Here is a 25,861-nt window from a genome sequence, read left to right as displayed (position 1 = left end):
TAGTTGGGTGAATTCAAGTCATAACTAGCTACTGTGGAGATTGAATTTTGAAATGTTACTCATTAGCTTCTTCAGTGTATACATGAATCCAGTAGACAGTGCTATGTTTATGCCGTGTTCTGTTCAAGTGAACTTTTATTTCAAGATCAATATTTTATGCTAACAATCTAGGCAACTGCAATTTGAAAGTCAAGAAAATACTATCCTAAGACTTAATTGAATTTTACTTCTACTGTAAAAATAATGGAGATATTTTGGCGCAGTGCTGGCTTTTATATTTTTATTTGCAATGTTGTTTACTGCACAGAGTTGAGTAGAATACACTTGTTCCATATTTTACCCTATGGATCTCAATTTACTATGTTCCTTAGCTTGCATGATAGTAGCAGTGATCAGGCCTGTATGGGCTCTTTTCTAAGCAGAAGGCATTTAATCCTTTGCTTTCCTTTGGCCATGTCACAATCTTTCAGGCAGTCATGAAAGCACAGTCCGGGGTTTGCCTTAGCTATTCTTTTCAGTCCAAGGGGAAGGAATACTATGTGACTGTTGAAGCTACCGTGGTTTACTGAATTTTGTTTCTAGTTCACGTGCAATGTTGCTGTAAACCAAAACCAGATCAAGCAGTCTCTTGTAATCGCATTTCAGTCTGGAAGTCTAGGTGTGTATGTTTTCTTCTACGTGATCACAAGCTTTCAACATAGCTTTGAAAGGAAAATGTTTCAGTTCTGGTGGGACGGTGGCTAATTTTTGGGTTTTTTTAATCTGAGATGGGTTTTTTATTGTATTTATGAATTTGGTAATGTTTGAAAAACATAGGCACGCTTGAGGTATCATTAAGTATTGGGCAACTAGGGAATTGCTTTCCAGGGGGTTTTGATCTTGCTTCTATGTCCTCCTGTTCGCCTGTTCAGTCTTCACAGTGGAAGAGTTGAGAGAATGTTAATCTTTTATTTATTATGAGAGTATGACTCTCTTCTTGAATCTTTGGTCACTAAATCTTCAGACTGAATTATGTTTGAGACCCTAAGCACTGAGGAAAAACAGACTCCTGAATTCCGCTTTTTGGAGGTGTAATCGGCCTTTCAGTTGGTTCTAAAGTACTAAGCACAAAGAGTTTACAAGAAGTACAGACCTTTTTTCTCTTCAAGCTATCGTACGATGCTTTCTCCTGCTATGTTAGTTGTTGTTTTTCTGTGCATGAGAAGTAAAATACGTGAAAGAAGCCTGCTTTCAGAAATAGGTTTCCTGAAAGAGGACTCTTGCAAATTTGTTTTCTCTGTGCTAGTGCATGGACAGTTGGTTAGCACAGACGAAGAAAGGCTGCCCTGTTTATGTATTTGCATAATATGTTTCCCGTGTTCATTTAATCCCAGGCACAACTTGCAGGTCAGATTTCTGACCCATTACCCTCCTTGTTGTCTCTTACAGGGACATGGTTGCGCTAATGTTCTCCCCTTGAAAAAATTCTTTTTTAGTCTTTCTTTTTGTGATGGTGGTTCTAGTTAAAAAACAGACTTACTGTGCTAGCGCATGAGCATCCAAAAATGAGATTGCTTAGGACCGTTATTTTGCGTTCTTACAGTCAGAGGAAATTAAAGGAGGTAAAAAGCCTTTTGTCAAGACAGTAGAACTTGAGCTCTTAGTTTACTCATATAAGGTGTTAGCACAACTAAGGAAATTTGGATTTTCTTAATTTTTCTTGTCCTGTAATTCTTCAAATCCAATCAGGGCTTTTAAACATAGCATGATGTTCTCTAACCTACTGAAACAACCAGCACTAAGCGTAAGTGTTCCCTAGAGCAGTGCATACGTTTGCTGGCTTGCTGCCATTTTAGCAGCAAAGGAGGCCGGAAAAGACCAGGCCTTGGAGGTAGTGGGAGTGCTAAAAATAGAAGGTGTATAGAGAGGAAAATACTGTGCTAATCCATATAAGGGACCCTCCCCGAAATATAGAATTTGTTCTGTACAATTGCTATTAAAAGCATATTGTAGAACTGCTGTATACAAGAAGGTGTATTGTTAATTTGTGATAATGCTGAGGATGACAAACTAAACATCTGTTTTGAATGTTAGCTTCACATGCAGGAAGTAATCTCTCAGCAGGTTACCTTTAAGGTGTGTGGGCTTAGCAAATTTTAAGCTATTAAATCATAAACTACTTCCTGTGCTGTTTACTTCGTTTATCCAAAATTGATTGGTAGTAGTGCTGTTATTTCTAGTAGTAGTGCTGAATCCTCAGTGTTGCAAGGGAGGTGGTTTAGAAAACCTGCCCATTAAAAAGAGAAATAGAAGAAGCTTCTCTTGTTTTTAAGTGAATCTTAAAATTTTCCACTGTTGCAAGGACCCTGACATTTAATGATGTATTTGGTTTTATTCCTCCATCTTGGGGGAAGTGCTAACTTGCGATTTTATGTAAAGATGTAACTGGTATGTGAGATCAGACTAAAAATAAGGTTAATATTATCTTTAGGGCATGGGAGCAAGTATTAAATCATCTTTCAGCAATAAGTTGGCTTAGAGGCTTTCAGTGAGCTTGCATCTGCTTTCAATCCCTGTTTGTAAATGTTAATAGCTACACAAATAGGGTAGCAAAGTAATTGTGCTAGGATACCTGGGGGTGTGGACACGGTAGGTATTAAGGAGGAGTCGGGCTGTACTGTATCCACCTGCACTGTATTTATCTCTCACCAAAGCTGGCCTGGATAGTTTCTTCTCATGCTTGTCCTTGAGGTGTGGTGTCCTGTGAGAGTGGCAAATGGAGGAACACTTCATTAGGTAATTGTAGGTGGCTGATAAAGCTGAATAGGACTATTTATACATGGCTGAAAAACAAGCACGTTTACGGACTTCTTCCCCTTCCCAAACTAACTAGGTCTGTGGCAATCTTGGGGGAAAAAAGAAAAAAAAAAATTCTATTACTGGCAGCACCTGTCTTCTAATTTCTAGATCTTGCATAAGTATCCATAACTGCTGTGTTCAATGTTTGGAAATCTTGAGAGTCTTAATAATCTCTCTTCTCAGAGGCAAAAATCAACAGAGATCCTGGACAGGCTGGTCTTACAGACTCCTTTTGGTGGCAAGGGCCTTTACTTTCTTAACTCCGTAGTCTCTTCAAGAATTCAGTGTTTGACTTAACACTAGCAATACCGTTGCCTTTGAACTGCATCGCAGATTTATGCAACAAAGAATGTTGTAAATTCCAGTTGTGTCTGAAGTTGATAGCTTCATTACCTTGCAAAGCATGGATCTGCTCCAGCAGAGGAATAACTTGAGATGATGAGGATGTATTTCGCATTTGAGTCAGCCCTGTACCAAAGGGAAAGGAGAGAAATAGCTATGGCTCTGATATTAAACATATCCAAAGTAAGTTAGTTTTCTTCACAGGAAGAGTTCAGTTGCCTGCCAGAATTTGAAGCTGCAGTTTGGTGCTTCACAGTAAGCACAGGGCTGACAAACACGGCTCGGAGCAGAATTACCTTTGTGGGATGAGGGGCAAGGGAAGTTGTGGTAAGTCTCTGCTCCTTTTTTGTCTCAGCGCTGTCAAATGAGCTGGTGCAAGTGGTGTTAAGTCTTTTCTTACCTTCCTGTTTCTCATGCCAAAATACAGGTTATCTAGTTCTTGAGCCAGCTTTTGGCTAACCCTGCGAGAGTACTGTGAAATGTCACCTGCAGCTCCTGTGCACAGCAGTAAGGCTGCTGCTCTGCTGATTGCCTCTTTTGAGAGAGACTCGAGGAGGCTGCACAGAATTCTTGGTTTACCGATGTGCAGGTGTGGATTCTGCAGGGCTGGGCTTTCTTACTGACTGTAGCATTTCTGTTTCTTGGTTCTAAGGGATTTTTGTCCTTTCTTCCTCTCCCCTTTCTACTACCTCACCCCTGTGTGCAGGCATCATCTTTCCTTCACAAATGGAAGAAGGAGCCATGGATAAGAGGGTCCACATCACTCTGGGACCTCTATTCCCCCTTTTTGTGGGGGCAAGAAATGCAAGGGATTTTAAAATACAGCAAAGCAGCAGAAGTAATGCCATCTTGCAACAGTGTTTTCCTTGTGACAGTTTTCATTGCTACTCTCTCCTTTCATTTCCTCAAATCAACATGTGCACTTTGGATTTATGTGTACTCAGGAAAATAGTGAAATTAGGTGTAGGGTTTTCTTCAGCATTCCCTAAAAAACCCTCCTCCCCCTTTAGAAACGGCCTGTAACCTTTGCCTTTGTGCACTATATGAGGTGTTACAGGCCCACAGTTTGAATATTAAATTATAATAAACACCTTTGCTTCTTGGGAAATGTGAGATCTTTGTAGAACGTCATAGGATTGTAGACTTTTGCAACCCTTGCTTCTGCTGAGAGCCCATTTTGATTTGGCTTCACTTTACCCTTGCTTTGAGGCAATGGGGGGGTCAGCTTCTCTCTCTATTTCAGCTCAGTTACTTACTTTTGCACACTTACCCTGAAAAAGCTCAAAATACTAGCTTAAGTTTTATTAGAGTTTCTGTATATATAAAAACTATATGAGAGGCTGAGTGATACTTGAGCTTGAAGCACGAGGTGCGAGTTGCCACAGACTTCTGGTGTGACTTTGGACAAATGACGTAATCTCTTAGTGTACCTTCCCAGGTCTTTCTTCCGTAGCAGAAACTTTTACACTATGTGTGTATCTGTTCAGCACCTTGGGTTTTAATGATAGCTTTACAGTATTAAAATAAATTGATTTATGCTATACATTAATAAAAACTTTGTATTCTGTTTACCTGATGTCAGTTGATTTTTCTGATAAATCTTCTGTGGATTGTCTACTAGTGCTGCTTTTGGTTATACCGTACGCTTGAATTGTTGTTGAACTGGAATTCTGCATCGGGACAAGCAGTATATCATGCTTCTGATTTCTAATCAAGAACTGAGCTGGAAGAAAGAAACATGTAATAAGATAGTGCCTGAACATTCTCTTGCTATAGGGTAGTTTTTAGAGGGAACCAAGCTCAGTATGTAAGTGGGTGCTCCCCTGTTGCCCTTGTAATCTTCTACTGAATCACTTCAGTGCTTCCCGCATGTAGGCTTGCATGACTGTTTTGGAGTAATTCATTTAAATCCTTTGCACGTTCTGATAGACGTTTTTCTTGCAGTTATCGCTGTGATGATTTTGTAGTCAATGATACCAAGCTGGGCCTGGTGCAGAAGGTCAGAGAACACCTACAGAACTTGGAAAAGTAAGTAGTTTGTTTACATCCAGACTGCTTTGGGTAGGCTTGTTAATACTGCATCATTTAAGTGGTATTTCTGTTTTATATGTATATCTGTATTTCATATATATATATATTTGGGTCCTTCTGTGTCTGTAATGCTGTGTATGTTTAAATACCCTTTTCATCCCTGAGAAGCAGAGGTGCAGAACGAATGGATTTGGCTGATCTCGTGTGTTTTGTTTCTTATACAGTGAATTGTGTAGAAGCAGTGTATAGTGATACAGGAATTTAGATACCGGTTAACTTTCTTGCTACCTAGCCAGTAAGGACTGTCTTTTTCCGTATAAATGGGAGAGAATTTCCAGAACAGAATCATAGTTTTCTCAAAACCAGAGTAAGTTTCTGGAGCAGAGAAATTGAAGTGAAAATGGAGGTGAAAGTACTCTCTGTATTAATTGCGTAGTTTGGTTTCCAAACAAAAAGAATAAGAAGGCTTACGAACTTGGAACTGTACAGAAGAGACATGTTTTTCCTCTGCCTTTATCTGGCACCGTTCCACTGAGAAGTAGATATTACAATCTTTGTGATGCAGATGCTGTGGCCAGTACAAGATAGTAAATAGTCTTTTCACAGTTTGCTTGGAAATCTTACATAATACTCAGTAGAAGTACATGTGCATACAGTGCTTCCAAATACATTTGAATGCCCCAGGGTTCAAATAGGACTTCTGCTAAGAAGTTGCTGTGATTTTTGGGAAGTCTCTGGATCCTCCCTGAGTTAAGTGTGTCACTTATTCTGTCGGTGATATTAACATTTTCATTATTTTCCATTCTCTTTTTGATGGGCTTCGATGGGCTTCTTAAGTATGTAATGAGATGTAAAGATGTTTCAGCATAATGAGAAGTGCACGTTAGTACTTTGGAAATGTCCGGGATGTCTAGCTCTTTGGGAGGAAAATGATACCGTGGAGGCTTCCATTGTGTGTAATGACAGTTTTTGAATGTTTGGAGGGCTTTTTAATTAAAAAAATTGGAAAAAAACCCCAACCCTACAATCTGGAACAAGTTATGATTTGGCTATTAGATTAGAGAGAGGTCATAAACTGGTAGAATTGAGGGGCCAGTAATTTCCAGTGATGTGGAAAAGAATAACTAATTGTTCTTGTAACATTGTATTAGTATTACACAAATGTTATAACCTGATGTATTTTTACTTAAGTAAGAGAAGTCAGCTATAATACATAAGTGCTAGCTCTCGAGATATTTTTGGATTTTGGTAACTTTGTCCTGATTTTTTTTTGAAGTTTTCGTTCTAGAGGCTTAGGTGCTTCTTTGGACAGAAGTATTTTATGAGAAATTCTGTATTAAGTATTCCTTTGATTTAGGAAAAAGATCAATATTTTAGATGAAAAGTAGCATGCTAATAAGGCCACTCTTCAGGCCACGTGCATAACTTACTGCAATGAACTTGGACATTAGTGTTGAAAATAGGATGTGTGCCTGTACTCTGAGGGAGATGCAGTCTGGTTTAAGACTATGAAAAGCCTATGTTGCGAGCAGGAAGCTCTTTGCTGTCTTAATGACAACTGATGGCAGATTTAATCACTGTGTTAAACATTAGGATGATTATTGTCCATTTCAAACACAGTATTTTGTTTTTGTGGTAAGTAACCTCTTTTAATTACTTTCCAACAGTTCAGCCTTTACATCAGACAGACATAGGAAAAGAAAGCTATTGGAAAACTCATCTCTGAACAGCAAGTTACTAAAAGTAAATGTAAGTACGATGAATCTGGTACAGTGAGTTTAAGGGGTTTTTCTAAACCTGTAGAGACTTACAGCTGGCCTAGACTTGAAATACTTACAGTCAGCAACCTAAATTCTGCTTGGTGCACTTTGTCTTTCTCATCTCCTGACCACACACCTAGAAGAGCCCCTTCTCACAAAATAATGTTTGATATTCTGCTGTATTGCTGCTGACCAAGACTTAGAGCTTCCTTGTGCTTAAGAAGGGTTTCATGTCAAGATAGAGCTTCAGGGCAGTTTGAGCTTGGTGGGATCAGCAAAATCAGAAGGAGATAGTACCTGTTGGGCTTAAAACAGAGTTAGACATAAGACTTTTCTGAGCAGACAAGGGGGCTTTGTTGTCTCTTTTTTCTTTTTTTTTTCCTTTTCTTTTTTTTTTTCCCCTGCGCAGAAGGCAGAGAAGCAGGTGTACAGTCTTTTTCTAGGGGGATAAGAGAGTAATTGTTAGGAAAAAGTAAAAAATGAACAAATCTTTAAAAAAGCTTAGTAAAACTTGCTTTCAAAAGGAACTGTGGACTATTCCAAAAGCTTTTCTCACTCTCATCTCTCATCTTCCTGCTATTTTAACTTCACATCTGCAAAATAGAACCCAGGAGAGGACGATCCAGCCCTTGCTGGATAGCTGAAGGGCTACATAGTTTCTTCCAGACAAAGAATGCCCCAAACCAAATGTCTCCATTTTCCACAGTTTGGGTTGAGGGAGTTTCTAATCTTTGTAGTTTCTCCCAGATTTTAGGGAGGGAGAGGGGAGATACTGACCCAGCTGTATGCAACTGCTTCATTTTCAGCCTTGGCCAGAAGGAATGGCAGAGCAGAGCTATTTCTCCTCGGCCCTTGGGGCTGCAGGACAGCAATGTAGTCAGAGGGGGGTGAAGTAATAGCTGTCTTCTGCTATTACCTGATTCTGAAGAGAAATTGTTCTCGAGAGAAGTAAGAATGGAAATAAGAGGGTGGGGTGGGAGCAAAGCAGTCAGCTGCTGTTTTGCAAAGTCTGTAGGGATTTAGTTACTTTAAGAATGCACTACCTACAGTCAATTTAGGGTCCTCTGAATGTGCCGTGTATGCTTCCTGTACTGTCCCAATCTTGGGGTGATTAAGGAAGCCTGGGAGAAATAGTGGGGGTTTTTTGCTATGGCAACACACAGCATCATTGTCTGGAAAGCTCAAAGCCAGTAAAAACCAGAAGGAAAATTCTAGGCAACATTTTAGATATGGAGAACACAGAATTAGAAGGCATGAACTTAATCTTGCTTTTATTCTTCTTAGTCTGTGCTGTTTTCTCGGTTTTATTAATACTTGAATATTGCATGTGGGGGCAGATGATCTTTTTATTGTTGGCACATTGGATCCTTATCTAGAAAAGGCAGGGCACTGCTGTTTGCATTAATACCCTGCTGTCTCGCCCTGGGCAAGAGTGAGAAAAGAATATGCTAAGGACACTGTGGTGTTTGTACTTTAAAGGTTTTCTTCCTTTATTGGAAAACAGGTCTCTCTTGAAACAACTTACTGAATTGGTAAATTGCTTATGTAAATAAGCATAAATAACAATGTATACACAAGAATCCTGCTGTCATTAGTTCTTCACCAGAGATGATGTTTGTGGTAGATTTGGGGAGGGGAAAGAAGTTTTATTGGAACACTGTTAATACGTATTTGGTAACCTGGATTTGCATGCAGTCTTTGGTGTCAAGTAATACGTTCGTTTTGAGATACTACTACTACTATTACTACTACCACAAGATAGTCTAGCTTTTAAATTCTGTTAGAACAATGAAGAACGCCCAAAAAATTTGATGAACTTTCAGTGTGGTATTTTGTAGACAATGGAATGTGTCCCAAGTGTTGCAGCTTCTAGAAATCATAAATGCCACACTGTCCACATTTCTCTTCCCTCTCCTCCCAGCCCACCCTGAAGATTATTTGACAAAAAGCAGGCTCATCTGTGGGTAACATTCCTCTAACCTGTTGAAACTCCTAGACTGTAAATGGTGTATATTTTGTTCCTCTTTATTCAACACATTGCTTTTTCTTTGCATGGTCTAACTTGACTGTTTCTTTCCCAAATAATTGCCATTGTCTGTCTTTCAAAAACCCTCCTGGCTACCACAAAATCCCACCAAGAGAGCAGGCTAGTGCTGGTGGCTTAAAAACAACCTGCCAGCTGCCGCACTGTGCATATTAGACATGGGACTAGATGGATAAGGATTGGTATTTTCATTTTTCAAAGACACTTTAGGGAAATTGCTGTCCGATTCTCACTGAACATTATTAGAATGTGAATATTTAACATACGTACACAAAAATACTTGGCAATAAAAGCCTGTGATTAACTCTTCGTTGTCCTGTTCTAGATTTATTTGCACAGGAAAAGATGTAGTATAGTTTTCTGTTGACAGGAATGAGTAAGAAACAGGTTTCATGTCCAGATGGAGCTTCAAGGCAGTTTGAGCTGGTGAGGTGGTTGCTTTGGCTTTGAAGCTGCACTTTTCAAACAGTGTAGTTTATTTTTGTTTAAATCTACACTGATAGAACAGTAACAGCTCTGTGGGGAGAAAGTGGGGGAGCAATGGTAAGTCTTTCTTTAATTTAACCATTCTCACTTCCAGGGAAGCACCACTGCCCTTTGTGCCACAGGCCTTCGGAACCTGGGGAATACGTGTTTCATGAATGCAATTCTTCAGTCGCTCAGGTACCTCCGAAGCTTTCCCCACGCCTCTGTTGAGAGTGGTTGTGTGTGGTAGCATTAGGCAAGGGAATTTGGCAAGTTACCGCTGTATGAAAGTGTACCTGGATTTGCAGGCATGGGTGTGTGCAGGTATTGCGCTTCACAGTGTGAGGGACTTCCTGCATTCCAGAGGAAGCCCACTGTATCCTCAGCGGAAAAAGAGACTGCCCTTTCATCGCGAGGATGTTGAAACATGTTGATGCTTACGGTCGCTGTAAAAGCAGCGACAGTGCTTTGAGGGATGGGGTCTTATGGAAGTGGGTAGGAGAACAGTTTCTACAGTGCTGAGGTGTTGGACCTCATGTCGTTGGTGCCGAGACCACCGCTGCTCTGTAATTGTCCTTTTGCATTTCTGAATTTGCCTACTTTGCTGGGAGACCACTGAGTCGAGCTGTAGCAGGACTGATTGGTCTCCATTGTCTTTTCCATCATTCAGGGTTCACTGACTGCAGTTGACGCACATGCTGCTTACATTCCGTTGCTGGGACTGTGGTAGCAGAGGTTAGGATTGATAGGTGTTGGTAGACACGGCGTTAACCTCCTCAGCAGATGCAGTCTGGTTTGTTAGTGAATGCCTTCTGATACTTCCCTCTGCCATGGTATCTCTTGGTCAAAGCCGAGCCAAAATGTAATTATTTGAGGTAGCTGGGATGATGATGATATTTACAGATCTGCTCAGTCACTTACAGAAGATGAGTGTTTGCTACAGTATTTCTTGTACCTTGAACTGTTCATGATTGCCATCCTCTCTCTCTGCATGAAGTTGTGTTTATGCATTTCAAAGAACAGGCTCCAGAATACATAAAATACTCTCTCTTTTCTCTGCCCTTTAAGGATTTCATTCATTTTTCCTTTTTCCATAGTAACATTCAGCAGTTCTGCTGTTACTTCAAAGAGTTGCCTGCTGTGGAGCTAAGGAATGGGAAGACGGCAGGCAGGCGAACTTACCATACCAGGAGCCAGGGCGATAACAATGTGTAAGTTGCATGCTCCTTGTTAGCACTGAACTTGATGGAAAACGGCAAATGCTTGGGTAGTAGAGCCACTATACGCTTTCAGTGTTGCAGAATCGTAAAAAAATTATTCGGGGGAGGACAGAGTCACAAAAAAATAGTTGGCTATGCAAAAAAAGAAACTTGTATCACTTGGAGTTTGCTTATGTAGGTCTGGTGCTGCAGGGGGAAGCAGTTGGGTACATCAGAAAGCACTGCAGTGTAACTGCGTTTAAAGTAAGGTTAAGAAGTGCTAGTTATATGTACTCCAGACATTATGTTACTTACAGCCAAAATACGGTCATGGGGATGTGTCTGCAAGTGAACGTATTTAAAAAAAAAAAAAAAAAAAAAGAATCAAGAGTATCTGTAGCTTGTTTGAGCAAGTGTTAAAGGGATGATGTTAGCAGAGTCTACAGTAAAATGGCGAAAGGTGGATAGATCTCCAGGTGAGTCCTCAACAACTGAAATGTAATTTTCCTAACCTGTGTGTCTCTCCAGCATTATGGGTAGGATTTTGGACATAAAATCTTTGATGTACTGGAAAGAATATTTACCCAGTCATTACAACCTTAACCAAAGTAATGTCTGATATTTGTACCATTGAGCTAGTAAACCTCTAAGGGTTATAACACAAACACATATTAATAACCAGCTGTTACTTTCTTTCTAGGTCATTGGTAGAAGAATTCAGAAAGACACTCTGTGCTTTATGGCAAGGAAGCCAAACAGCATTTAGTCCAGAGTCTCTATTTTACGTTGTTTGGAAAATCATGCCAAATTTTAGGTAAGTTTTGTAGAAGAAGAACAATATTCTTGATTGCAACCTTCTCTTGCTGGTGTCCTACTCTAAAATTTGCTGAATCTGTGGGATGCACTCTATGCAGCTTTCTCATATGCCCACAGATACGCTTTGAAAAGGATCTTCACTTTGATAGTGCTTTTTTTCCCCACCCTTCTACCTCATGCTCCATGTAGCAGTGTCGGAGAGGACAAACATCTCAAATAATAAAATAGTAGTAGTTGTACCTCTGAGTCAGTGCTCCAAGGGGCAGAAGAATCAAGATAATGACTGGTAGGTTAGTGCCAAGTGGATGGTGTTGACAGAACCTAAGCTTGGCTGCAATAAGAAAGTGATGTAGTTGGATTAAAAAAGGCACAGCACCTACAGGCCTCAATGCAAATATACTGGCCGAAACTTCCTTGATTCTCTCAAAATACTGGCTGTAAGAAAAAAAATCTTGTGCGTAACAGGCGTTTTGTGCCTATACTGACAAAAAAGACAATAAAAAGAAAGGGAAAAAGAAGGTTACCCGAGTAAATCAAAGTATCGTTCCTCTCTAAGGTCTCCCTGTCCTGGCCCCTGAACCTCTTTCAAAGGAGCACTGAAACCTGTTAGGATATATTGTGATGAAGGTAAGTTGCTCTGTGTTCTCAGGTAGTAAAGATGTTCTGTTACCTGTTACATCTCCAGCAGTGCTGAAAAGATGCTGTGAACACATCTGCTCAACGAGTAACCCAAATAACACAAATCTATTTATTCTGTTCTTCACACTGCCAAATAGGTTTCACTTGGCTTATGAGAATCAAGGAAGTTTAATACCAGTAGTTGCAAGCAGCAACCAAAACATTATAGGCACATGAACATCATCCATAACGTTCTTGACCAGTTTCCCTATTACAGTCTTAACTACAATTCTTGTTAGACTAAGTGAGAAACCAGTTCATTAAAGTTCCTCAAGCGAATTTTCAGCACTGTGGGTTCTGTCGCAGCTCTTAAAAGAAAAAGTGCTGTTTCTTGGGGTTCTCCCCCTCCCCTCCCAGTTAGCTGGGAACATGTCCGGGATGAATTGATGAAAGCACTCATTAAATCACATGGAGAATAGAGTCACCTGCTCAGTAGACCCCTGCTCCCACATGATCCAGGGAGAAAATTTGAATTTGTTCAGTGCTTAATTGTACCTTGTACAAGCTAATGGTGCTACAATTCCAGTTGTACCTTGTGCACTTCTTGAGAGATGGGGGGGAGAAGGTGGGTGGACAAACACGTGGAAGAAAGCTGGAGCCGGTAGCATGTTAACGGCGAACCCGCCTCTTTGGCTTGTGCTTATGAAACCTGAAGTGACAGGGCAGGGGGAGGGAACATGGGTGGAAACCTGGTTTAATTGTTCTAGCCCAAGGAGATTTCAGTTGTTAAAGGCACGTTGTGCCTGCCTCCAAGGACTGCAAGTGCTGTTCTTCTTACAGGTGGTTATAGAAAAAACTGCTGCTGATGCACTCCATGGCCCTCTGCTGCATATTGCATACAGGGAGTAGAGAATATCATTTGTAGTTACTGTAAGCACAACTGGAGTGCCTCTGAGTTCTAACGCTGCTGTGGAAGGCCTGCCCCTTGACTGTGGGACAGAGTCTGCTGCTGTCATTCTGCTGTGTGCTGAGATAGTTCTGTAGCCTCATGCTGAGTTGCAAGATGTGTATTTTGCCAATTTACTGCTGTATAAATAGTATGCTCTGTTTTCCTAGTAACTGTTCCTCTTTATATCCTGTCTTGTTGCCGGTAGGAAAAGGAATGTCAGGGATGGGCTTGAATTTAATTGCTTCAGGTGGATGGAGCTCAGTTTTATTACACATGCTGACTATCAGAGAAACTATGCTTTTTGCTGACGGGCTTTTAGATCGTAGTTTATTTTAAACAGTGCATTGTCCACATCATCCTGTGCTTTTAAAGATCTGTATCTATACTTAGGCTTTTTAACAAATCCAAAGAATCTTTCATCTATAATTAACATATTTGTATGCAAGTATAAACACATGTACCAGGAGCACAACCAATAATATGGAATGATTCCAAAGGTTATTTCATCAAATTTGTTGCAAAGCGAGGCTGCCTTATACTTCAGAGCTCTTTTATGAGGAATTTAATGTTGAAAAGGTGTCTGAAGCAAAGACTTTCCATAAATTTCATATTCTGCTGTTTATTATGATTGCCTATATGTTTATTAAATTGAAGAGATCTGTATTCAGTAAACTAAGTAAATCCTGTGTTACCTCAGCAACTTCAGAATTATCCTACAGTGTGCACAGTTAACATGCAGCTTTGAAGCAGAGTTCTGTTTTGCTACCTTATTTCATCGTAACATATAATTATCTTGCAACTTTGGGAGAATTAAGTCCTATTTTTGGCTGTACAGAACTCTGGCCTGGTGAAGCACAGCAGTGTTTCTGTGTGCCAGGTTTTCTGTTGTAAAAGGTAGGTAATGCTGCTGCTGATTTTTGGGGCGCTGCAATATAATATCTGTGTGCAGACTTGGTGATTTCTTCTAAAGCTGCTAGTTTGGAAGAAAACATTACTGCAATTCTTTATTTATTTCATTTTTATTTTGTTACCTCCTAGGAATACTTTTGTAGGACATACCTATGTTCTTCACTAAGCACATCAGCCTCACGTTGCATACTTCTGTTGCACCGAGTCTGTTCTTATTTCTCTCCAACTCTGGGTACTGTGCCATGAGTCTTACGGACATTTTCCCTCTCTGGAGCAGTAGCATAAAAAACATCTCTGTTGTTCTTTACCAGACATTCCTACGTGACACTTAACTGCCAATACTTAGGTGGAGTAGTGAGGAGGAAAAGGGGCAGGGGAGGCATGATAAAGCAGCTTAAAAGAACGGGCAAGAGGAAGAGGGAAAGCCAACTCTGCTGTGCAGGGATTTTTGTAACTAGGCCTCCAAAGACTTGCACATAATTATGTCAGCGTTGCACAAAGCTTTCCCTGTTTCACTACATATGCTTTCCGACTTCATCTCAGGAGACGTCTTATGGCAAGTGGCTGGCAGTTGTTTCCTAAATTTGATGCACGATTTAGCTTAAATAACTTTAAAGGTATCTTCTCTGTTCCCTTTGATTAGGTTTGTTAGTGGTGAAATAATAATGGTGACTCTTTAAGGAGCATTGCTGCTGATGGCATGACACACCTGAGACTGGAGCCCTATCCTACCAAATCCAAATGCTCAAGAGATGCTCTGGGTACCCCACCATTACCTCCCTCTCCCAACAAATGGTGTGTGGGTTACGCAGGGGAGGTGTGCATTTCTGAGAGTGGCTCTACATCTCCCCCCTGGAAGAGGAAAGAAGTCTCTCTTTCATACTAATTATTTCAGACTTCATAATGTTGCTGAAAGATGCATGTGGAAAACACACCCAAAGACTAAATTGCTGGCTTTGGTGGAGAGGGGAACAAACAGGCAAGCAAACACCTGGAACAGCCAAAGTGAGTGGGAACCGTGGCTGAATGAAAACCACTCAGAAATACGGACTCTGAATCCCACGTGAACAATATGTGTTTGTGGTGTCTGTCTTTTGAATCTTACCAGGTTTTGAGAGGTCAATATATTGACCATAATCTATAGTAGTTTTAAAGTAGGGATGAAGTGTGCTGCCTGAACCTGATTCGTAACAGTTCTGCAGAGGTACTTATCAAATATAGTCAATTACAAAGAAAAAGGAGAAATGCTTTGCCCGAGTGAGGGGAAGTCACTGCTGCTGTTGTGTGTTTTTAATTAAGATGTATGGGAGTCCTAGGATGTTACCAGCACAGACTGAGTTTGGTGAGGCCAATTAACGTTAACGGAATACCTGAGCAAATGTTATGTCTCTGCGGCTCCTCGTTCTTTTCTAAAAGCTCTATTCCTATCTAAAATGTATATCCATAAATGTTTCTCCAGCCTCAAAAAGAGATGCAGAGAGAGAGAGAGAAAGCGGGCTGTGAAGGACCAGAATCGCTTAGTTTGTCTAGACGTAGCTGTACTTTTCCACGTAGCCTTTGGAAAACTTTTTTGGTACAAAATACATATGTCTCTGTTAGTCTCCTCAGTGTTATTAAACAAGCAAAGGTTCTTTCATGTGACCCTGGTGCTCTCTGTGTGTTGAGACTAAAGCAACCTGTATATTTGGTGATGTTGGTGCTGTTGTTTCCTTTTCTCTTAAGGGGATACCAGCAACAGGATGCCCACGAGTTCATGCGTTACCTTTTGGACCATCTACACCTGGAACTGCAGGGTGGCTTCAATGGTGTTCCACGTTCAGTAATTTTGCAAGAAAATTCTAGTCTGTCTGCAAGCAACAAATGTTGCATGTAAGAAGTGTTTTTTTAATTCCTTCAAAACCTTAATGCCTTTGTATGGGTCTGTGTGTGGTGGATCTCAAATTTCACACTCATGGTTCCTTGTTTTAAGTTCTCTTTAGTGCCTCTGTAAAGAAGTTATGAATTACAAAGCTGCAGGTTATAAAGGATTAGCGTCTTACAGGATGTGCTTCCTTTCAAAAGGATCAGCATTTTTTGTAGGTGTGAGTGAGCATACAGGCTAAGTTGTAAACATGTTTTAATTCATTAGTCTTTCGGAAATGAAAGAACTTTGCATTTTCTATTCTATACCCATACAGAATTATTTGTTCGGACAATCGCATTGTCTTAGGGTGACAGATGGCCTGGATGATGCAGGAGCAAAAAAGATGGCCAGGTAGTTGTAGGTTTAAATTGTCAGCAGACCTCCTGGATCAACAAGTGAGCAATGCAGATCGAGTTTGAAGTCCATTTTCCTGCAGGTGATCTTGCTATATTTGCATATCACTTGGCACAGTTAAAGCTGAAGCTTTTTTTTTTTCCCCTACTAATTTTGATTTTCATGTTACTGTGTGTCTCGAAACAGAGGTAATCCATGTGTTTCACTCCTCTTTCTGTACTTCTCAAAATGCTGTTGTTTCTGAATTCTGTCCCAGGTGTGTTTTCTCTCAGATTGAAACTGTCACAGAGAGAGAACATTTTAATTTGCTTCAGGAAGAAATGTTAAAAGTCAGTTCAGCCTGCACATTTGGTCCCCAAGTCCTTGGATTCCCTACGTGAGAGTTGAGTGAGTTTTCCCTTCCTATACCGATTAGGGACATAGTAAGCAGGTCTGAGAGATGCAGGATTTTATAGATGCTTCATTAGGGAAAGCCTAGAGTTCAGACTGTGCTCTTTACCACACTTATGTTGCTTTGCTGATGCTTAAAAATCCCACAAAAGAATCTAAAATGTTCTTAGAATTCAAGAGTATTTGAAAACTAAACCGATTTTGTTTTGTCAACATTTTTTGAATGTCAAAGCCCAAGGAGAACTTAAACTTTGTTCACATACCTACTGTGAATTTGTCTTGAGAGTGGCTGTTCAAGTGCATGGTGAGGTAGAGTACGCTGCCTTCTGTCAAGGGCACGTTAAGGTCACAGCCACGTAAATGCCTACAGTAAAGTCATAAATATGCCGTGAATGCTCTCTTCCTGAGCGCTGGCTTATTGGGGTAGCTATGTCCCGCTCAACAAGAAGCGTTCAAATTAATTGTAAAGATGGAGGTGGAGCGCAGATAAGGAACACAGGTTTCTGCAGGCTTGTGGTGTCAGATCTGCAAGCACAAACTAGCAAGTTTAGAAGTTGTATAGTAATATAATATAGATTTTTTTTTTAATTGGGCTATGAGAAGTAAGTCCATTTCATAATCTGCTAAAAAGATTGAGAGTTATGAAAGCATAGAGAACAATGAATGATGATGATGTGTATTGTTTACCATATCTTAATGCAACTTAAGCTGTCTTTTGGAAGTGAAGTAAGTGCAGAAATATGCTTTAAGAAGTCAAAATTGCTTGTAACAAAGGATACAGAATTAAACCAAAAACATGCTCGACCTACCCAAGAGGGAAGAACTTTTGTTTCAGAAACAGCCTTAATTACAGGGTTAAAATACTGTACCCCTGTAAGCATCAGCTCTCCACTACGGAAATGCAATCAGCTGGAATACTTTCAACACTGACATTTTGAGCATATGCCTAGAGCATATGTGGTTCACACTTTCTTCAGGTACAAGATAAAGCAAAAGTAGTATAGCTGCTAAATACTTGCACTGTACAGTTGTGGGGTGAATGAAATGCCCGGTGGATGAACTCGGTCACTGTTTGATACACGTGGACAAAACTGCTCTGCTTAGCAGTGGTGAGTAGTAAGCAGTACACACGTAACAGGTATTGAAAATTCAGCCCAGACATTCTGACTGACTTTACCTCTCTGATGTGGTTTCTCTAGAAATGGAGCGTCTACGGTCGTCACAGCAATTTTTGGAGGCATTCTTCAAAATGAAGTCAACTGCCTAATATGTGGGACTGAATCGAGAAAGTTTGACCCATTCCTAGGTAAGGTGCCTCTTGCTTTCAAAATACTGGGTGACTTTTAAGGCAGAAAAATACATCTGAAGCTTGATACATTTAGCTGTCACATGACTGAACCAGAGTTTTAGCCTGGAAAGATTAGGCATTGTTGTATTCAGCCCTAATTTTTTTTTTTAAATCTTTGTTTTTCTAGACCTTTCGCTAGATATTCCAAGTCAGTTCAGAAATAAACGTACTAAAAATCAAGAAATTGGACCAATGTGCACACTACGAGGTAAGAGGGCTTGGACAAAGAAATCATTACCAGGACTAAGCGTATATACTCTTCAGAGTATCTATTTCAGAGGAGCCAGGCTTTCACCTAGGGTGTGACGTGGTGCCACGTGCCATCTAATTTTACAAGAGTCTGTGGTGGAAGAAAGTGCCAAAATAATTCTCCATACAGGTTTTACCCCAGTCACTGTGTATTCACATACTGCTATGATAAACTGGGGCCAAAAAGTGCTTCAGGAGGTCAGCTAAATATCAAAGAGGATGCCAGCAGAGGTTTTTTCTTTGGGGTTCAGAGTATTTCTAGTGTATTCCCATCTTTCCAACCAGCACTCATCTGCGTTGTTGCCTATTGGCATTTGCTAAGGCTCTGTGCTTAGAAGTATGCGCCCTTTGCGCAGCGGAAGGCTGCCTCTTGGGTGTTCTGCATTTTAAACAATGTAAATACAATCCTGCAAAGTTGGGCAGTAGTGCTGTTACTGATCTTGTTTTAAAGGATTGTTAATTTTTACAGACTTGAGAATATACTGGTTGCAGATTGTGAAATATTCATCAAAACCCCAGTATTTATTATTTTCTCTGTTCACGTTGTACCTAAAACCAAATCACCTTTAAAAGTTGAATATTCTTTCTTTAGAAAGTCAGTCAGTCATGTAGTTTCTTTTGAAAATAGTTGTGCTGAGTGGTGGACAGAATCTTGTTTGCGAGATTTTGTGAATGCCTTTTTTTCCTCTTGAACTGCTTATAGCTATGTTTTAAGGAACAGGGAATGCTGCATGTTACAACATGTTACTCTAGTAAAACACGTTATTACACAGCTTTTTGCTGCACAAATGTGTATAATAACTAGAATGACTGCAGCAGATAGATAGGCACACCTTCTCTGTAGTGCTGTATTTGTTGTAGTTCATGTTACCAAAAAAATCACTTGATGTCATCTTGACTCAGGTTTCTTTGTGTGGGTGTTTTGCTTCTTGTATCATCTTCTTTTTTCAGATTGTCTTCGCAGTTTTACAGACCTGGAAGAACTTGATGAGACAGAACTGTATATGTGTCACAAATGCAAAAAGAAACAGAAGTCCACCAAAAAATTCTGGATTCAGAAACTACCAAAGGTTCGTATAAGCGTGAAAAGTAACACCATGACAACATGTCAAAGGCAATGACGCCACTGTTTGTTAGTAGACCAACATCTAACCCTCCCATAGGCTACTGCAGATTTCTAGCACTAATTTCAACCTCTTCCTCTAATACAGCTGTTTTTAGCTTTTTTTATTTTTTTAAAATCCTGTAGGTGCTATGCTTACACTTGAAACGATTTCACTGGACAGCATATCTGAGAAACAAGGTTGATACCTATGTTGAGTTTCCCTTACGAGGCCTAGACATGAAATGCTACTTGTTAGAGGTATGAGGACTCACCGCTACTTTTTGTAGAAATTTGTTCCATGACATGTGTCTGTCTTTATTAGAAATTATAGGAGGTGCTATTGATATCTGAAGAGTTTTCTGTCTTTTTAACCACAGCCTGAGAACAGTGGCCCAGAAAGCTGCCTGTATGACCTTGCGGCTGTTGTTGTGCATCATGGGTCAGGGTGAGTACATGGAGGAAGCCTGTTTCTTGGCGGAGACCTTCTCCCTACTGAAGTACACGCAGAGTTAATTAAGGTTTTTCTGTCCCTAGTGAATGTCTGTATTTTTACAGGTGGAAAAAAGCAGTAATTTATAAACTTACATGGAACTAAGCTGCATTAACTTCAGCTAGAGCTGTACAGTTACTCCCTCTGAATGCCCACTGGCAGTCTTTCTTTGGGGGTAATGACTAGAAGTGTGAGACAGAATGAAAATAGCGTAGTTCCTCTAGGAATTCAAAGCCCTAAACCAACAGAGTAAATTGAGGGGCCTTTCAGAAGGTAATGCCTCATTTTGAAATTCTTAGTACAAAGCAGAAATATTTTTTTTCCCTCTTTCTTTTTTTTTATTCACTTTGAAAGGCGCATGTGCGTTTATGCCGAAAGAGCCTGTGTGCATGTTTGGAACAACTGTAGACTTGAGATTGGCACAGTGAAAGCAATTATCGTGTATCTACCTTCTCTCCTGCAGGAGTGAACTTCAAAGTGAATGCTAATAGGCATGCCACAAGGCTGGCTAGTGTTCATATTTTGCAGTACAGTTGCTGGGTGTGTTTTGGTTTGGTTTTTTTTTTCCCCTGTTCCCAGCTTTGGACAGACAGACCTGTTGACAGTAACAGTAGTAGGGATAAGACAGACAACTGTTTATCCTGAGAGAAGAAGAAGAAAGGCGTTCTTGTCGTTTAGGCAAGCGCTCTATGGTTATGATGATGGATGGGGGCAATCTAAATAACAACATAATTAACCCATCAAAACCTTGCTGATACCTGAATTTAATTCAGAAAGCCCCTCTTTTTGTTTTCTCTAGAGGAAGGGTCTGGACTCTGTCTTTTTAAAGAAAGATTTGACTACTAAAGGCAGCCCTTGTAGCACCGCAGTGCATCTGACCGGTGCTTCAAAGCAGTAGGAAAACTATATGGACAGCAAAGGAAAGCTGGTCATGATGAGAAAGGAATTACTAGATGGTTGGAAACATTGAGCGTGTCTTGTAGCATGGAAACAAGTGAAAGCAGGCCTTATCTTGGGGTGGCATGGTAATGAAAATTGATGGGTGTGTAGTTCTGGTATGTTAGATTCAAGAAATAGGGCTCCAAGACATGGAGCTATTTGTTTGTTTGTTTAAGATGAACTTAAAAAATTTTCTTTTTGATATTCTGGGAGTAGTTTTGCTGTGAGTGCTTTTGATTGTATTTAGACTATGTGAGTCTCTGTAGACGTAAATGGGGAGGATTTCTGAAAATAGAGCATAGTGAAATTGTTATAGCTAATGCTTGGATAGTAATGGATAAAGGACTCGATTTTTATGGAGGCAAACACGGAAGTTCAGTGTTGCAAGAAGCCTTGCTTGCACAAAAACTGGGATGCTAGTAAGTAAGTTCATATAAAAAACCCCTTTCAACTCATCCCAGTAAGTAAGTAAGGGATTAGTTTAGGTAACATAAAACTTTTAATTTGGAGAACTTTGCACCCCACAGATTAAGAAGGGAAGCTTCCTACCAACTGTTGTGGAGGGCTGTCAGTTCCTTTCTTCCTCTGGTTCCTGGCAGTCTTAGCCCTAACAGAAAATGCGTCAGAGTGTGAGGTGGTCTGTCTCCTTCTGATTGATTGTCCTTTCTTTCCCTGCCTTCCCCCTGCTGACAGCGTTGGCTCTGGACATTACACCGCATACGCCGCTCACGAAGGCCGTTGGTTCCATTTCAACGACAGTACTGTAACTTTGACCGACGAGGAGACTGTGGTAAAGGCCAAGGCCTACATCCTCTTCTATGTGGAACGGCAAGCCAAATCTGGATCAGATAAACTTTAATACCTCCTTTTAATTCTCACTTGTATCAAGTTCACCGGACAAAACATTTCCATTTTTCCATAAATACTTGATCCAAGACTATTAATTTCATTGTGCACTTTTCAATTTCCTCTTGTGGGTTTTAGTTTTTGTTGTGTCAATGGTAGCATTTGACTTACTGAACTTGGACACAAACTAACTTTTTTTTAGTTATACCAGAAAACCTCAGCAGATTTTGATTTGCTGCTTTAGTTGTGATAACTCAATTTTTATATATATAGTTTCATGAAATACTTAGTTATTTGACTTTTTTATATTAATGTTTTCAGTTCTCACTTTCTAAAGGCACATTTACATCAGAGAAGCTTTCTATCCTCCTTACAAGCAAGATAAATGTGCTTCTGATTATGAAGAGCAATACAACTTTCATGCTGTTCTCACAGCTGTTACATAGACATGATTTAGTCTCTTTCTTTAAATCAAGGAATTGTTTGCACGTACTATTTTCCCTCGTGCAAGGAACTAAACAGTGACCTCTGAACAATCATTCTTTGCCTGCAGGAGAGAGGAGCTGTGGCATCCTTAAATAGGCCAGGTAATTGCTGCTATATTGGTGTGTATTCAGGCTGCTGACTTTCAGGAGTCATTGTAAATAAACAGTTGGTTCAATTGTATCTATAGTGCAGTTTAATTCAAATATTCCTCACATACGCTCTGCCCTCCCCTCCTTCAAATTTAAAAAATTACCTTAAAATGTATACATGTCTAAATTGTGTTGAGATTTTTGGGTTTTTTAACTGAACCTGAATTGCCTTAGACATTTCCTGTTGTAGATTGTCATCCTGAAATTTGATCATAAACACTTACTTGCTTGAAAACTTGGCGACTTCCTGGCAGTGGGACCCCAACCCTCCTTCCTGGGGGGAATTGGGAGTACAGCCCCAGACCTTGGGGTTTGTGAGAAACAGTCCTAGGTCTAAATATGGCTCCTCTCCCCTGAGTGAGTGCCTGCAGCCCACTTAAAACTGAAAGGAAGGGGACGGAACATGCTTTGCCTGGCAATTGTTTGACCAGTTCAAATGCAAACTGAAGGGAGGATGCTCAGTTTCACAGCATAGCCTGCCAGATGGGAGATGAGGAGCCAAAGACTCCTTGTTGACTGGAGCAGACTCGGGTAGCTGGAGTATCTACGCACTGGCCCAGTGTGGGATCTTTATTTAGTCTCTAGCCGAGCACTGGAGGCATGATACAATTTCTAAAACTTGGCTGTGTAATGGAGAAAGAATGGAATTTCAGCTGTACTGCCGTGCTGGAGAGTGGAAGTCAGCTGGTAAGATTTTAAAAAGGTTTAAAAATACTGCAAAAGCCAGGAGTCCCAAGAAAACCTGAAATTTCCCCAATCCTACATTTCAGTTCTCTTCCCCCAGTCCATCGTTTATAGCTAGCCCCCGAGTGCCCAGCAAGGAACTGGATGCTCCTAAAATCTCAAAAGCGTGGCAGTAAGAGTAGAAACTAGTTCAATACAGTAGTCTGAAAACACACAAGAGCTCAAGTAAAATGTAATTACCCTTTTTAGGTAATGCTTCTGAAAGATGTTGTAGTACACAGTAAAAATTTCCCTATAGATTTGCTCAACCTGATGCACATGGAGTAGGTATCAGTTTCCTTGCTGTGGGTTACCTGCCAGCTGTATACTGACGAGTGCAGAGAAATCACAATTGGATGTTTTTTAAAAATGTCATTCTTCATAGCTTTTTCACAGCATCTTAAACCAGGAAAGCGAGAAATTGGCTTAATATAAAACTGCAGAAAGCATTCAGCATTCCTAATGGTGTATGACTATGTAAACTGTACACTAGTTAAAACCTATTGTGATTATTATTTCATACATTAAGTGACATACATACATACATATATAACAATGTCATCTTTTACTTAAGTAAGTAGTTAAGTAAGTTGAACCATAAATAGACCTATTCATTGCTTTAAATTGTAGATAGTTTGCCACCTACCATTTCTCTGTTTCTTGCAGCCAGAGCCTTTCTTCTAATCAGAACAGGTAGCTGTTATCCTTCATACAGGCAGAAAAAGGTATCTGACAGACTTCGTTGGTGTGCAGGGCAAGTGAAGTTCTCTTACCACATTATTACCCTGAAGGGCAGCCTTACTGCTCGCAGTTAGTTGGGGAGTTAAGTAGATGCCATCTATAGCTGCATTTTGTCTGCATACTACGTGGATTGGATTGCTTTAGGATTTTAGTTTTGAGACTACAAAGCTTAAAATAAACAACTAGCTATGGGCCAGAAGCAGTTTAACTTAGAGCAGTCTGGTGTATGCAGTGTTCTTGCAAACCAGTGATGTAAATGTGCCTTTCTGTATTTTTAGAAACTTAAATTTGTAATCTTCAGCAACATTCACTTTTTTTAAGCAGCTTCTACTTCTCCAGTTGATTTTTGGGGTCAGAGTTATGTTCTTTCCTTTCAGTAACATTTGCTCTGTAACATTAAGGTCTTGGGCAACGGTATCCAGCATGGTCCATTTGAGACACGGCCATGGGAACACAATGCAATCAGGTCAGTCTTGTTCTTGCAGCAGGTGGTGATAAGGACTCAGCCATATGCTTTGCTGGAACAAGTCCATTGCAAAGCCTTTCCTAATTTAACTTTCTCCCACTGCAAACCCACATGGACAGTATGAACAGTTTGTTGTGGCAACACAAGTATTTCTCTTCCTGGTGGAGAACTTTGCTTATCCACTGTATTCTATTCAGTGTGGTATCAAAAAAAAAAAAAAAAGTAACTGAGCACTGAACCAGTAACATATACTGCACCTGGCCTAGTATTACATTTTTAACCTGACTTGTATATCCTATATTTATCTACTAGCTTGGGGGTGGGGGGGCGGAAGGGATATCTCATTTCATTTAAGCCAAATGTTTCTTTTCTACTTACTACTGGTCACAATACATGCTAACTGGCAAGATTTTTTTTCTTGCTTGTGACTGCTCTGCAAGCAACAACTGCTCTCTACAGTTCTAAGAGACTTGCATATTTTTCACCAAAATTTGTCTGATCAAAGGTTGTCCTTTTGTTAGTAGTTGTTTAGCCGCGTATACAACTGGAGATGAGATTTATGTGAAACAGAACTGCAAAATGTCCAGCTCTCAGAATACTTCTGGCTTTAGTGTGTGAAGTGCAGCATTATGTGAAACTCAAAGGCACTTACTTAGAAAGAGAGCTCCTTCTCAGAAGGCGATTGCCAGGTGGTAACAGATGTCAGCCTGAGAGGAGAGTTTAAAACTTTCAGACAGACAGGGGCAGCGGACGTGTCTCAAAAGCAGGAGGCCGTTCATAAGGATTGTGCGAAATCAATGGAAAGCGTAACATGTGGTGTTCAAAAGTTTCCCCAACAATGTTTCATTACTGATGTGTCTGTGTCTTACTGATGAGGTAATCGGCACCTTGAAAATTGATTCCAATGTGCTTTAGGCTATCCTCAAGTACTGTAGTGCCATAGTTGTAATCGTTTACCATTAAAATCTAGTGTGTAATTTTCAGTGAGGATTACTGACTGTGCTCATCTTGTGTGTTTCTGGAGCATTTCCAGGTTGAATGTGAATTATCTCTCATTATTCACACGGTGTGTTTATGGAAAATGTGCCATTAAAGTGTCTCCTTTCCTTAGAAAATGAAACTCCTCTTGTCCTTCTACAGGCTTGCAGAATATCGTTACTGTAAATCCTTTGAACACGGATGGCAGAGTATTTTAAGTTCTTCTGGGGAGAACAAAATAAAGCAAATAATTGAAGTGTTTCCGCTATTTAACACCTCTACCAGAACTTAGCATCTAAACCCAAAAAGGACCTGCCGTTCAATTTCAAAGGGCCCTATCACCCAACAGCTCTTAATTTTTATGTCAGATTGTGGTGTATGTCCTCTGTGTGGTTCAAGAGTCCATCCTAGCAATGGTGACCTTTGTCATCCACGTGTTCTTGTTTGTTGGGGTTTTTTTTATAAAAATATTCCTGTGCTTATTACAACTCTGAGCATATCAACTATTTAAACCTGCTCAAAAATGAAGGTAAATTCTGAAAAGGATGAAGGGACAGAGTGAGAGTTGAAAACACTCATGTGAGAATGAAGAACAACCAACTGCAGGCACACCATTTAAGCTGCTCTTTTCCAGTGACTGGCTTACCTGGTATGTGAAATCATCTCCTCTCCTTGTCCCTTTTGTGGCGCCATAAAGTACTCGTGCCCCTGTCCGTAGCCTGT

At 40.2% G+C, this 25,861-nt stretch overlaps 1 protein-coding gene across 3 annotated transcripts in view; it reads left to right on the top strand.

Moving 5' to 3' along the window:
• USP3 (ubiquitin specific peptidase 3) overlaps positions 1-25,143 on the top strand; it is a 46,962-nt gene extending 21,819 nt beyond the window's left edge. For all 3 annotated transcript variants that reach the window (XM_059823901.1, XM_059823899.1, XM_059823900.1), the window contains 12 exons: positions 5,125-5,208; positions 6,879-6,960; positions 9,596-9,678; positions 10,578-10,691; positions 11,380-11,493; positions 15,694-15,840; positions 17,818-17,924; positions 18,094-18,174; positions 19,167-19,285; positions 19,465-19,578; positions 19,698-19,765; positions 21,443-25,143. In XM_059823901.1, the coding sequence (XP_059679884.1) occupies positions 5,125-5,208; positions 6,879-6,960; positions 9,596-9,678; positions 10,578-10,691; positions 11,380-11,493; positions 15,694-15,840; positions 17,818-17,924; positions 18,094-18,174; positions 19,167-19,285; positions 19,465-19,578; positions 19,698-19,765; positions 21,443-21,608 (1,279 nt within the window). In that variant the 3' untranslated portion in view covers positions 21,609-25,143. The remainder of the gene's footprint in view (positions 1-5,124; positions 5,209-6,878; positions 6,961-9,595; positions 9,679-10,577; positions 10,692-11,379; positions 11,494-15,693; positions 15,841-17,817; positions 17,925-18,093; positions 18,175-19,166; positions 19,286-19,464; positions 19,579-19,697; positions 19,766-21,442) is intronic.
• The last annotated feature ends 718 nt before the right edge of the window (positions 25,144-25,861 follow it).

This window comes from Gavia stellata, chromosome 13 (assembly GCF_030936135.1).
Source record: "Gavia stellata isolate bGavSte3 chromosome 13, bGavSte3.hap2, whole genome shotgun sequence".
NCBI classification, from domain to species: domain Eukaryota; kingdom Metazoa; phylum Chordata; class Aves; order Gaviiformes; family Gaviidae; genus Gavia; species Gavia stellata.
This window is presented reverse-complemented; position numbering and strand designations above follow the sequence as displayed.